Raw genomic sequence first — 14440 nt, 5'->3', positions numbered from 1 at the left:
CCTCATTCTCCACCAGGATAGTTTTGTTAGCAATAAGGTCTTACTCTACTAAAAAAACTGAATAACTGTCTCTCATGACTGTGTAAACATTTAGTATAGCATTGCATTCAGAGTAATTCAATATTGTCACAAAGAGTTTATTTAACTTAAACAATTGGCAGTCCGTCTGACACCTACGCCCACAGCAAACAATTTCTACAAACTCGGGGCCATATGAAATATTTCTACCACAGGTACAGAAATGCTTACTGATAACTTCACAGAACTTCAGTTTAAAAAAAATTGAACCAATTCTTTAAAAGCCCTCGAATGATTACAACTGGTGGTGACATATTTCACACTAATCCTGCAAAGCTCTGATGGGGAAAATAAAATCCATAATTAATGAACTTTAATACTTTCCAGCAAATCAAGAAGCTGGATTTTTTATTATTTGCAAACTTTCTTCAAATATAGAATAATTGGATCACGTGGTCCATTCAGCTCATCAGAAATGTTATACAAATACAGCTGATTCAATGGTTCTTTTAAGTATATACCTATCAGTGTGTGTGTGCGCGCGTGTGCGTGTGTGTTACATAAGTCAGAGGGACGTCCCATTTTGTAGCATGTAGCTGTACATTGCCTTCTGCATTAGCACTAGCAGCTACCTATCCCTGTTTGTGTGTTTGTGTGCTTGAGTCCCACAGACTGAGTGGCGTTAAATCACGGCAGCAGCGGTGGAGGAGAGGCAGCAAGCGGAGCCGACCATGTATTGTGACCGACTCAAGGTCACTCTGCCTCCACCAACATACACTACCAATCAATGAGGCTCTGCCATGGCCCTCACGAAGAGATGGGGGTGGGGGGGGTGGGCAGAGAGAGGGAGTGGGAACAGGAGGACAGGAGGAAACAGTGATGATGTGAGACAGAGAGGATGAGGGAAAACACCATGGCAGCAAACAGCCGAGAGGATGGAGGGACAGACGAAGACACAGGAAGGTGCAGAGCGAGTGGGTGGGGGCGGGACAAGAAAAGGGAGGAGGGGGAGGAAACAAAAGGAGGAGAGGAGAGGAACGTGGTTAGTACAACAGCTGTGAAGACCACAAGTGACTGAGGCGAACGCATGGAGACGAACTGTACGACAGCATTGACACAGAAACACACCACTGAACCGGCGTGCGAGTAGAACGTACGCGCACACGTTTACCTCGGTGGCGATGCTCTGGCTGGCGTTGTTCTCCAGAAGGAACCGCACCACCTCCAGGTGGTTCTCCTGCGCCGCCATGTAGAGAGGGGTGAAGCCATTCTGCACAGCCCAGTGTCAAAAAAACACAGGCACACAAGCAGTTACAGTCACAAACAGGTCAACACAAGGGACTTGTTCAAGTTCACTGGATCTTCAACCACATAATTCATTTCAGAAAAATATCATCAGCTCCGTAAGACGGGCTGTGATTGCTCAAAATGCAGCTGTGTTTTGTTCAGATTCAGCCAATATTTCTGACAACATCAGCGACAAAAATCAAGCCAAAAAAACATCCTCACAAACACCCTTAATGTAATACTCGTGTGTTGTTTTTGGATCTATCTGCTGTAATGAAGGAATGTCCAACCCCAGTTCTTAAGAGACACTGTCCTGCAACTGTTAGATGCATTCATGCTTTAGCATGCTCCAATCAAATAACCAAAAAGCCTCCTTAACATGCCATTAAAGTACTGCGGAGGTGTGCTAATGAGCCAATCGTTTTGTCTGGGTGTTTCTGGAACAGGGGTGCATTTAAAAGCTGCTGCACGGTGTCTCTCAAGCAGGGAGCTGGAGACCCCTGCTTCAAGAGAAGCAGTCAGACTTCTCATCGCTTCTCACCTTGATCTGACAGAGTTACATTTAAAATGCACGGACAGCAGTTTTCCGCAGAGGCCTAGTTGGCAATTTGCCACCTTCTGTCAGTAAAATCCTTTCCGCTGAGTGATTCCCACAATGTCACTGACTGCCTGATACACTATCAGGCCCAACAAACCTGTGCATCACTGGAAGTGTGATTACATTATATTGGCTTCAGGTCAACGGAGCAGGGGAACCTTAGTTTCTTTTTTTTTCTTTTTATCTGTAGGCGAATGTTTGTGTGCGTGTCCCACCTGAGATTGTGCGTTGACGTTGGCTCCATTGGTAACCAGCTCTTTGACGACTTCCGCCTGGCCAGCCAGTGAGGCTATGTGCAGAGCAGTGTTTCCTTTCTGGATTACACACAACAGCCAAGGGAATGCACGTTAAGCTCTGGCCCACCTGTCCGACCATTTTTGCTCTTTGTCACCGTAGGTCGCATCCATGTGATCTAGTAAATCCCATCCCGACCGATCACATGCTTGAACTGGTATTTGGGGACTCTGGCATCCCCCTGGCCGCACTGCCAACTATGTGTCACTTCCGATCCCGACATCCCACACGTAAATGAGACCTGGCCTAAAAATAAAACCTCACCAACCTTCTACGAATGTGTCCAGGTCAGAGTGAAGGCAGGGCTGACCCTCACGCTGTCCTCTGGCTATATGATATGGAATGTGCTTGTGACAAAACAGTGATTGGTCACGTTTACCGCGTTCAGTCGCAGTGAAATTAAGCACACATCTGATATTCAAAGCAGACTCAGAAAAGGTACAAGTGACAAGTTATAGGTAGTGACTTGACCACTTGAAATGCCATTACAACTACAAGCTTCAATGTATTTTACTGCAATCCCATGGGAGAGAGGAAAATCAATTTAGAGCAACATATAATTGCAGAAATTGTGGAAAGAATACATTGTAGACATTGTTTTTGCAAATAAAAAGACTGAAAGGTATGGCATACATTATTCAATGAATCAAAGTCGAGCATGACACTGTATTTTCTCCCCAAATAGAGCAGAACAATGTCAGAAGGCTGGCTACACACAACAACATCAGAAATCCCTAAATCAAGGTATCCTCTCTGCTGCCCACAAAAGCTGAGCCAAATCCTAACATCTGATGACATTAAGATGCACGCAGCATCCAAACTAATCCCTAAGAATCCTCAGGGTCACAGTACAGAGATATTTTAATTGGAGATTTTCTCCTTGATCTTAAATATTTTATTGCATCTCATGTTTATGTCAGCACCAGGCGAGCGGCCCGGGGCAGAGACGCCAAACCAGTCGACAAAATAGGAATAAAAAGCCTTCAAGGTACAAATGTGAATAATGTTTCCGTTGGCTCCGCTTCTGAACCCTTTTCCATGTCAGAATAGTGATGTGATATCTTTTTGAGTATAGGATATCTATTTATGCAGCATATAAAGTATCCTGCCTCCGCTCCTTTTGTTTGACTTGCTTTATGCAGTGGTATGGAAATCTAATTTTCCTGTTACAGTTTTTATTCTGTTGTTTTTTTGGGGCTCACTTAAATGTTTCTAATAAACAAGCTGTAATGTCAGACAGGCAACCCAAATAAATACATGAAGCAGTTTTTAAATTACTTCATTTGCTCTAGGAAGATGTCAAACCAACCCGACTTCAAGTGAAAACTAACAGCTGGTTCTGAAACCCTTGGTGGAAACAGTTACCATGCAGTAGCTGGCAATGAATCTTTTATATCTCTGTAGAGAAAATATTGCCTCACTCTTCTTGACAATTTTTTTTTCTTTCAGCCACATTAGAGGGTTTTCAAGCATCAGCAGCCTGTTTAAGGTCGCGGACTAAAGTCTACACTTTGATTTTGTGTTTTTGAGCCATTAACAGCTGGTGTTGCTGTTACAAAAGCTAAATTTGTGTGAGAGTAAGGTCAAAATCCGAAAGCTGGCAATTTATGGTAAAATTAAATTCACGGTTAAATCAGTCACATTAAGTTGTCCAGGTCCTGGTGCAGTATACTCTCATTTCTGCTGTACACCCTCTCATGTTTCTATAGTTACGTTACACTTTTCCCAAAAAGTCTAGGGGATCATCAGGATGTTTTGTGGTAAATTTGAGACGAGCCTTTGTGAGTTTTTCTTTTTGTTTTGGTCAGCAGTGGTTTTCGTCTCAGAGTTCTCCATTGCATGGCGTTTCTTCCATCTCTTTCTTATTGTTGAATCACAAACGCTGACCCTTAAACGAGGAAAGTAAGAAATGTTTTTTATGTTTTGGATTCATTTCTGACCTTCTGGATGAATTGTTGATGCACTCTCTGAGTAAGTTTGGCAAGTTCACCAATGTCCCATGTCCCATGTTTTCTCCATTTGTTATAGCTTTCACTGTGGTTCACTGGAGTCCTCAGAAATGGCTTTGTAACATTTTCCAGACTGATAAACATCTATTACCCTACTTCATGCAGTCAGACTGGTCTTAATGAACTGATCTATTTATCCTACAGATCTGGTAGTAATTGGTTTCAGCTTTCTGAAATGTGACTAAATACTGTAACTTCATGATTCTGTAAGTTGAAACTGCATTTTGTATTTGCTTAGATTATCTGCATCTGATATCCATTTTTTGGATGATTAGAAAAGTTTGTGTCAAAATGCAAGAAACCCCAAAAACAAACAAACAAAAAAAACCCCAGTAGGAATACTTTTTTCACAGCCGTGTACCTTTTAATCCAACCGATCACACTGAATATGCATAATGATATAAATGTACCTCTTGGCAGAGGAAATCCCCAGAGCCTCGTTAATTAGAGATTCTGCTTTGAACTCTAACAAAGGCGGCCATGTTTTGCCCACATTCATGCGAGGCTGGGCGTGCCTTACCTTTGTGGCTGCATCCACAGTGGCTTCGAGCTTCAGCAGCTCAGCAACAACCTCTACATGTCCCTCTTTGGAGGCCAGATGAAGAGCGTTTAGGCCATTCTGGGGGAGAAACATTATTTTGAGTAGTTAGAGTCTGCAGAGTCTGTTTTATCTTTTCTTTACAGATGAAAACAGACATTTGGACGAAGGCTGGCATTTTAGTAAAACATACCTGATTGCAAATATTAATCTCAACTCCAGACTTGAGGTAGTCAAGGACTTTTTCAAGGTTCCCCGCCCGGGCAGCTCGCAGGTAACTAGCATTACTGTCAGACTGGAGAAAACAGGAAAAAAAAAAAAGAAAGTAAAAAAAAAGAACAAGAGCAAAAGAAGAGTGATGCAAGGTAAATACCCAATTGAATCTGTTGTAAAAAATATATATTCAGAAAACAAAAGCAGAAGCATCACTGTACCAGGTAGAACTCTGACATTATTTCTCAGGGATCTAATGGCATCTTGATGAAGGCAAAACACCCAAAGTCAGCATCCACAGATAGTCACGGTAATGGAATCCAGTTGTGTCCACCAGCTAGCATTTCAAATCACATTTTAAGAAGTCCTCCACATCCTGCCATCTCAACAGTCCCCCATCAGATCCCACACTATCTGTTATTTCAGCTTTGCTCCATCCAAATGTCTGTGATTCCCCAGCGTCGGAAGTTCAGCGACCGGGTGGTCCTCCCAGCTGCCACAGAGCCCTCCTCTTTTCCACGCAGTTCTCCAGCGAAACAATCACTGTGCTACGAAGAGCAGCGCACCCTCTAGTCTGCTCGGCTGTCCTTTATCCCAATACAGAAATAGGGCTTTGCACACCAAAAAAATGATGAGGTAAGCATGTTCGCACCCCTGTTTAACAAATGTGGAGAGTACGAGGGGGTATGGAAGAGGAGAAGAGAGCCGGGAAAAAACAAAGACATGGAGAAGGCTAAAAAAAGAATCAAAGGTTGCACTGCTTGTCTGTATCTATGCTGGCTCCCAGGACATCAGATTTGACATGAAATGACACAAAGCAAACTCTGCACATTTTTTTCCCCTTCTTAGCAGCGGCATTGCAAGGAGCATTTTGTAAAACTCAGCAGCGGAGTTGCTGAGATCAGGACAGGGGGAAAAGCTCCTTTATAACAGAAGCTTAAAGTCCAAATTCCTCTGAATTATCAAAAGGTCCAGACCTGCTAAATTTAGCCTCGCACCCAGAGACACTTGGAAGGAACTCAGCGGGGCCAAACTGGACAATCCAACGCTTTATCCTCCTCCTCCTCCCTTTCTGCTAAGTTTGTCCTGAAATAACAGTGGCTCAGAGCCAAATTGTGACCACGCAAAACATCCAGCGTCAGAGTTTTCCACTAACAATCTGTAAATAAAAGTGGAGGAGGAAAAATACTGCTGCTCGTCTGTTCATGGGCAGACACGCAAATTAATGGCAAATGAAGCCACGCTAACTGGAACCAGTCATTTCCTGATTACAAGAAACCATTAAGCCAAATGTCATATCGCTGCAGACCATCAGCTGGCATGTACACATTTGTTGGTCCTTTTTTCCATATCCTCAACTCTCATAGGACGGTTTGATGGATCGCTAATGATGTCTCTGCTCTCATGGCTGTGAGAAAAGTCAGGATTCAGGCCTGAGTGGCCATCATGTCAACAATAAAACCCTCTAACATTTAAATATATGAGTGGTTCATAAGCGATCAATGAAGCCAAAACAAAACATGTTTTCATCGAGACTGCAGCTAGATGACGATAAGTGGGAGAAATGCAGCATTGACTGTGAAATCTCAGTAATGTCAAATGCCCCTTTCTACCCTACAAACATAATTACTTACACTGTGGATCAGAAAGTTTCTCCATTGAGGGATAACAGAGCAATTAAAAAAGACATTTATACCTCCTTTTGTCACGGTATAACTACAAACTTGATGAATATTTCTTGGTTTTTGTTTTTTCAACTAAAAGTCTGAAAAAAAAGTCAGGCTTGCTTTTGTCTCTAACCCCTTTTTACTCTGACACCCCTATCAAAACCTGTGCAACAGCCTGAAAAAGCCAGTTAATTAGTAAATAGAGACTACTCCATCATATAGCCTACTAAAATACTACAAAGCTTGTTGTTTTTGACAAAAATTTGAAAAGTAAGTGTATGAGAATGTGTGTGACTCACTGTGAGAGCAGAACTCAGAACAAGGTGTGAAAATAAAGTCTTCTGAAAGTCATGGACATTGAGCTACAGTTGTGGTGACCTTCGGATTGACCTTTTGGAAACATTTTGTCTCCAGTTCAGCTTTAACTCTGCCATGCCGTCACCACACACATCCACACATTTGCTGAGGTAAACTCTCTGGACTTTTATTGTCCTGTTAAGATGTCTACATGTTGATATCTGCGCAATTAACAGAACAAGCTTTTCTCTAACAGAATGGAAATAATGTGACTCTGATGACGAAGCTAGACTATGCAAGACAGGTTGTCTTTCCATTTGTTCCCCTACTTTATGTTAGCGTTATTTTATGGCCATTTTAAATGTTATGGAAAAACTTATAATATTTCTCATGAAATACTTTCTCGCTTGAACATTGACTAGCTAAAAGGCGAATTGATACGTCTGCTGAATGAGTTCAGATAACACTTATACAATCTGATTTAACTAAAAAAAAACTGAGCCAAAAATTTTAAGGTTGTTTTAAGTGCATGTCATATTTCCATAGCAACACTTGCTTCCTATCTCTGTCTGCTTTTGCTGCTTGTGTCATAAAGGAACGTTTTACTGAGCAAAAGTATTTGTAATTAGTGTATTAGTTGCTCCAGATTACTTACCCTGAAACAACGATCAAATCTCAAAGCATTAATTAGCTTGTTGCATCTATTCTGTTCTCTTGTTTTTATTATTATTAAAGTGAGATAAAGTAAACATTTTTGCTTCAAGCAATGAAAAAGTCTAGTTTCAGTAACTTTTCAACAAAATGACCATTTCACCATGTGACATCTTTTCTCCCACAGCAATGTCTGTAACATAATGTAAGTATTTTTATTTGTTGGTTTTTCACGTCTGAATAAAACCCAAACAGATATCCAGTGTTTTACAAAAACTGAAATGTGTGTTCATTATGATGCGGCCTGAGTTTAGCGTCCAGGTGTGTGACCTACTGAGCCTTTGTTGCTCCAAGGCAACAAACTATGTAAACTTACACATATGATGCGGTATAATTTTTAGATTCAAGACAAAACCTGCGGGTTTTTTTTTTAGTAATATGTACTACACTTTAATCACAGAAATAGCAGAACACACTTTAATTATGAGTATTGAAAAGTTATGTAAGTGCTAGCGTCTGAGAACACTTGCTAAGCTATTCTTTATGAGATCCTCAAGTGTTTTTAAAATTTTTATTTATACATCATGCGACTGCCAACGCATCTTTAAGCAGAGTAAGTAGATTTTACCCACAAGCACAACACTGCTTTTGTTCAATTATGCACAGAAGCCTCTAGAAAATCTCTAAGACTAACTTCAAGGTCTACGTTCTGTCCAGAATAAGGGGCGTGAAGGTCTTTGTGGATGAGGATTTACATGCGGCAGGAACGTAAAGCAAAGGAACGTCATTAGGCGCAGAGAGATCAAACGTCAAAGGAAACTGGGCCATTAAAATCGAGGTTAAGCCTGACGGAGAGCATTAATCTACTGTTAGCTGGATGGGTGAGGATGAGGGACACAAATCTGACACACAGGCGATAAATTACATGTGCTGTCTCCCAGCTGCACTCAGAACAGCCAGAAATGCAGGAAAAGCTCAGCCCTTTGCAATCTCTGTTCAGTGGCCGCTGTCTGTGAGTGCGTCTCAGAAGAAAAATTAATGCGGAAGCAATCCAGTGGGTCCTGCAGACTTTTGCGGTTTACTCTGAACTTTAATGCTTCATAGACAGCGTTTTAGTTTTCGCTGGGAATGTCAGCAGTTCATTGAAGAACCACGCCTTCTGGAGAACATTCAAACTTCATGCTGAAAGAGCTCAAGCTGATTTACCATTAAAGCTTAATTTAATCACATTTTGCAATTTCTTAGATATCCGAGCACAGATATGCTGGATATTCAGTCCGTTTAAAGACAGATACCTGGGCGGCATCACTTCCTTGATGTCACTTCGGCACATAGCAAAGTACAAACAAATCATAACATGTGCACCCACTGTCACATTAAAAAGAAGAAAGATATGTTATTGCAAAAGTCTTCAAGCTCTTTTTATGTTGTTTACCTGCATGGAGATAGTGGCGCGCAATACAAGCACACACTGATGTCACCACTATGGGCTCAGTGGGAGCTTAGAGGAGAAGAGCCAGAACAGCAGCAGCTGTATTGTTTAACTTGATCCTCTGCTCTCCTGACAACACAAAACTCAGAGCTGGGAGCACAAAGCCAGCGGCGTCAGGATGAGGGCCACAGCGGCCAGCAGCGCCGAAACACTCCCTCACAGCAGCAGTCACTTTACCACAGGAGGTGAAGCAAAACAAATTCATTAACTTGAGCAGATTCTCACAGATTCTGCCTCCCACAGTTAAATACGATGAGCCTGTTAAAGAATTATTGGCTGCTGACATGTTTACACTGGAGGATGTTTTTGGGGCTTTTATGGAAAAATAAGTGCAAAATTTAACTATGCACCCTTGGACTTTTTCAGTGCATATTCCTAAGTGCAAGGAAAACAATAATTGGCTTTCCCACAGCATGATGCGTTCAAGACTGTGTTTCGTTATAGAGATCAGGTTTCCCAAAGGGATATGGAGAGTGAGAGTCTTCAAATAAGATTGCATGAATCGGGGTGCTGTGGTGGTGCAGGAGCAAAGCACGACCCACGCACTGAGGCCTTAGTCCTCATGGCGGTAGTCACAGGTTCGATTCCTGGCCTGGCGACATTTGCCTTCCCCCTCTCTCATTACCCTCTTTACTGTTGAACTACTTTTAAATAAAGGCCACTACAGCCAACAAAACCTTAAAAAAAAACTACATGCATCGACCAAAAGATCAACTTTGGCCTAATGTGATCAAAGCAGCTTCTGCTATATTTGTTCCCTAGTTAACTTGCGGCAAATTGTTAACATGACACCATGAAGTTTCCTTTGACAAACTCATTTTTATTCTTTGACATTTTATTGAGGCCTGATACTGTAGCTCTTCTGTTGTTATCAACTTATTTTATTATTGTTTTTGTGCAGCACTTTGGTGCAGTTTGGAACCTGTTTTTAAAGTGCTATATAAATAAATTTGACATTGACTTGGCAGGCAGTTTTGCCATATTCTTTCCATTTTCAGATGACCAACTAAACACTGATGTCTGAACTTTGGGATCTGGTTTTACAGCTTAACTCTGTTTTTAACTTCAACCTCGTACATTCCTTTTTGTCTTGTGTTGTTTGTTCACCAACGTTATCGAACAAACCTTGGAGGCCTTCAATGAGCAGCTGGATGTATAGAGAAAAAGCCAACATGGTCCTGGTGGCGTCATGCTGACATGGGGATATTAAAATTATAATTCAGCGTTAAGTTACAAGTGCACATGTGGTAGCATCTTAAAGTACTGCTGGTGGATGCAAAAAATAGACCCTGCTTCCAATCTGAACCAATAACTGGTTTATGGTAGATTAAAGATGTTTTATTAAATTTCTTGTGGAGAGATAAATATAAAGCAGATGCCTGATGTTTGCATGTAGCTGAGCATGAAAGTAGAAAAAAACAACTTGAGTAGTTTTTCATCACATCAGAAAAAAATTAAATAAGAGCTGCCTAAAAGCATGTATGCCTACAAAATAAATACATAGCCAAGCCATTCTCTTAAAATATACTTCCATCTTTTTCACTTATATACAAACAAGAAATAAAAATGCTTTTTTTTTTTGCATAATGTTGCAACGTTTATCAGATTAGCTGCACAGCCACCACTGCTAAGAGTCCTGGTAGTTTTTGCATTCCTGCATTCACATCTTTTGCAATTCTAACAGTGTAAGTATTTCTCTAACATCAAGCCAAAATACAACAACAAATAAGTATCACAAAATATATTCAAAACATAAGCCTAACTATCAATAATAGCACTACTTACTCGGGCAAGAAAGGCTGCACCCTCTTCCACAATCATGCTCAAGTTCTTTGCCTCTTTCTTTCTCGCCTCCCAATAATGGAAACTGAAATCTGAGATGAAAGTGGCCAGGCAGCCAAGTAGCCAGCCAGTCAGTCATCTATTCAGCCTGTCGGTGAGCTGCTTTCTCAGCCTCACAAACTTCCAGCCCAACCGGAGTAAAGTGCAAGGAGCCATTGGCTCAGGTGACAGAGTGGGGAGGAAAACTTGCAAGCGGTGGGAGTTTCTGGGCTCCTTCCGCTCTGTGGTCGATGCACATCAGGGCGAGGGTTGGACAGGAGGGTAAAGAGGTGAGCAGAGGGGAAAGGATGGCAGGAGGTTTGATAAGGAGAGCGGAGTCTACATAGTGAGTAAACAAAGCGCTCACGCTGCAGAGAGGACACACGCCAAATCCCCTCTGCTGCCCTCTCGCTCTCCCCATCCCTTCCCTCCTGTGCTTCTCTTTTTTTCTTAAATCTGTAAACGAGGGTAAATCCCTGCCTCCTTACAGACGCAGGAGATGGGGAGGCTGACTTACCATAATAGCTGAGGCTTCTCCATCCCTGTCTGCCTCCTTTCTCTTCTTCCTCACCTTCATTTACTCTGAGCATATGGGGGGCAGTGGGCGTCCGATGGGGGGCTGTCGGTGTGATCTAGATATCCAAGGTTACGAGCAGCGAGAGGGGCCAAACTGAAAATAGCAGCTGAAACAAATACTTTCACCAAAACACCCCCCCTTAACCGCCGTGTTATCCCACCCACTCTCCCTCTCTTTCCCTCCCACTCGTTCTCTCCCGTAGTGTCTGCCAGCCTGCTCCTCTCTTTATTGTCGCCCTGCTAATCAGCTTTTTTTTGCTCCCCAAACAAAGACTAGTGTCAGTGCTGCTGTGAGTGCACACACACACCCCAGGCTGGGCTTGCTATACCTGGAATCCCAACACAGTGGTGATTGTATGCATACTGGCGATTCTGGGGAAGAGGGAGGGAGGAGAAGGGAAGGGGCGGCTTTGAATGCAGCAGGGGACAAACAATAACACCAGACGCTACTTCAAGGGCTCAGGACCTTGCGGGTGTCCCTCTCCCGTCAACGAGGAGACGTTAACATAGGATTAGGGGCTTTTCCTTAAGTATTAGGGACACCCTCTGCCCCTCCACCAGGCGCACCGCCGCAGTCAGCTGAGTGGGAGCTGAACATGGAGAACTCACACCCCCACTGATTGTTCCAGGCACTCAAAGCTACGCCTCAGCACAACGCAGAAGCATGTGCACAGAGATCCATACGAGCAGCAGAGAGGAGAAAATGCTACATTAGTTCTGCATCTACACTGTACGTTTGATCTTGGGTAATTACACCTGAGGGTGAAAGGTCATCTGATGCCGTCTTACAGGAGGTTCTACAACACTTCAGTGTTCCTTGACTCATTTTTCTGTGGCTATGACAACGCAAAGATAAGCAAAAACTCTGAGTTCTTTAATATTTGCAGTCTGGCTCATCTGATACAAGCATTAAATGTTGATAAAAAAACAACAACAGAGTTCTCTGAACAGAATGAAACATCCTTATTCAATAAATTAGAGTTAATTTGCTTCAGTAACTCAATTCTCTAAGTGAAATACATTACATACAGACTGCTGATCTTATGACTATTTTTAAATGAATTTCTGCTTAAATAGAAAGAAAACACAGGATTTAAGATTAGAATATTAAATCACACCAAAATAATAATAGTAATAATAATAATAACAATAATAATAATATTAATAATAAACATTTTTAAACCTAAAAAAATGTGTCCATAATGAAAAATATGTTGAATACTTCCTTAAAAAGCAAGCCTAATCAGAGCACATATTCTAAGTTATTGATTATGACTGTACCTGTGAGCCCTAAACTGCATAAAAATTGTAGAATCATACATATATTTTAAGGTCATATGTTAGAATAGCAAATTCTGAATAGTATTTCTCTAAATCCAGTGCTTTACAAAAGTAACCAAACTTTTTTTTGTCTGTGTGTGTGAAACGGTTATCCCGCAAAAGAACTACTACTGTACAGATGGTGCCCTCGACGTGCCAGCTATTTGAGATCGAGCAAGGAGAAGCGTAAGAAAAAAAGAAAGAAAATTAAAATGTCTTATAATACTGGCGTTGTTGTGGGTGTATCCCTGTACTTTGAGACAGGAGACAAAACGAGTTTGACAACAGCGGGGGATTTCAAACCGAGGGAGTCCTGGAAGTGAGCTGACGGAGGGAGTGACAGATGCTCTGGACCAGAAGAGGCGAGCGCGACGTGTGATTGGTGGATCACGAGCTCCTTCACGCTAACACCGTTGTGAGCAATCCTCCTCGGGAAAAGACTGGGTTGCCATAGTTACGAGGGAGGGTTACTAAGGAAAAGGAGGGGATTCAGGCCTGGCAGTGGAAAATAATTTTGGCACAGTTGAATCCTGCCTTTTCAAACAATAACGCACGTTTTTGATTCTATGCATCAAACGAGGGGACTTTTTTCTTCTACTTGCATTTCTATTTACAGCAAATGCTTACATTTAATCCTGTGGATATGTGAGCAAAGACTCTACTTAATGAATTTAATTGTAGTGAGTTGGCTGTAAGGTCACTCTTCATGTAACAAATATTACAATAAGACATGCAACCTTTGTAGAACAGGACAACAGTCACTCTTTTTCGAGTGATCTTTGACCTTTTCTCTCAAGATCAACCCACGCTCTCTCTAATACTCACTTCTCTTCAGCTTGACTCTCAGTTTATTTTATTTATTTATTTTTTTTACAGCATTTAGATTTGGACACTCAGGCTGCCATGAAATAATAACAAAAAAAATCTGTTGAAATTTAACAGAAAGAGAAATGGCTTTTGGCTATGTGCATTTGTTGTCTTGCATTTCTTAAACCTCAACTGGAGGAATGAGAAACCCCAATATCCTCATTGTGTGGAGGAAATCTTGATGTTTATGCTAAACGCAGAAGACAAACACACTCACAGCGGGTAGATATTTGCTGCTTTTGCTGCACAGAGCGTGCTCAAGGACACGGCCCCCTCTCACCTGGGACAGGAAACCGGCAACGGGTGGTGGGGGGACGGGAGAGAACGTGAGCTGATAGCGCTCGGAGGAATGGGAGAAATGGGAGACTTGGCAAAGAGAGGAGGGACGGATGAAAATGGGTGCACAATTCATGTCAACTTCTTATCCAAGCTCACCCAGATTCAATAAAAAAAATTAAGAAAAATTGCGCAATTTGCTATCCAGGTTCTAGTGTTTTAATCGCATGGGAGGCACCGCTGCATTGATAAGCATGGAGTTATTCTGTAGCTGCACTTTAGAAACATCAAGTGGCATCAGAACCCGAATGCCGTACTGGATTTTATCCAACTGGTTTGTCAGCTGAACAGGTGAAGTCTACACACTTAAGTTTCACACATCAATATCTGTCTGTGCAGCAGACTGACCTGTCGTACACAGGTCATCCTACAGAAAGGAGGGGGTAGGTTTATAGGACGGTCATTGCAAGGACAAACAGGTCAGGATGTAAGCACACAAGACGAAGAAACGATCAG

General features: G+C 42.0%; 1 protein-coding gene across 24 annotated transcripts in view; it reads right to left on the bottom strand.

The window, feature by feature from the left end:
- LOC102237123 (ankyrin-3-like) overlaps positions 1 to 14440 on the bottom strand; it is a 132035-nt gene that overhangs the window by 61892 nt on the left and 55703 nt on the right. For 22 of the 24 annotated variants that reach the window (XM_023327322.1, XM_023327323.1, XM_023327335.1 and 19 more), the window contains 4 exons: positions 4938 to 5039; positions 4727 to 4825; positions 2119 to 2217; positions 1190 to 1288 (listed from right to left, as the gene is read on the bottom strand). In XM_023327322.1, the coding sequence (XP_023183090.1) occupies positions 1190 to 1288; positions 2119 to 2217; positions 4727 to 4825; positions 4938 to 5039 (399 nt within the window). Of the gene's footprint in view, positions 1 to 1189; positions 1289 to 2118; positions 2218 to 4726; positions 4826 to 4937; positions 5040 to 5178; positions 5451 to 11402; positions 11483 to 14440 lie in introns of those variants that run through there. The other 2 variants (XM_023327324.1, XM_023327329.1) reach the window with 2 other exon arrangements.

Source organism: Xiphophorus maculatus, chromosome 22 (assembly GCF_002775205.1).
Source record: "Xiphophorus maculatus strain JP 163 A chromosome 22, X_maculatus-5.0-male, whole genome shotgun sequence".
Classification (NCBI taxonomy): domain Eukaryota; kingdom Metazoa; phylum Chordata; class Actinopteri; order Cyprinodontiformes; family Poeciliidae; genus Xiphophorus; species Xiphophorus maculatus.
The sequence above is the reverse complement of the archived record's forward strand: the minus strand, read 5'-3'. Positions and strand labels throughout refer to the sequence as shown.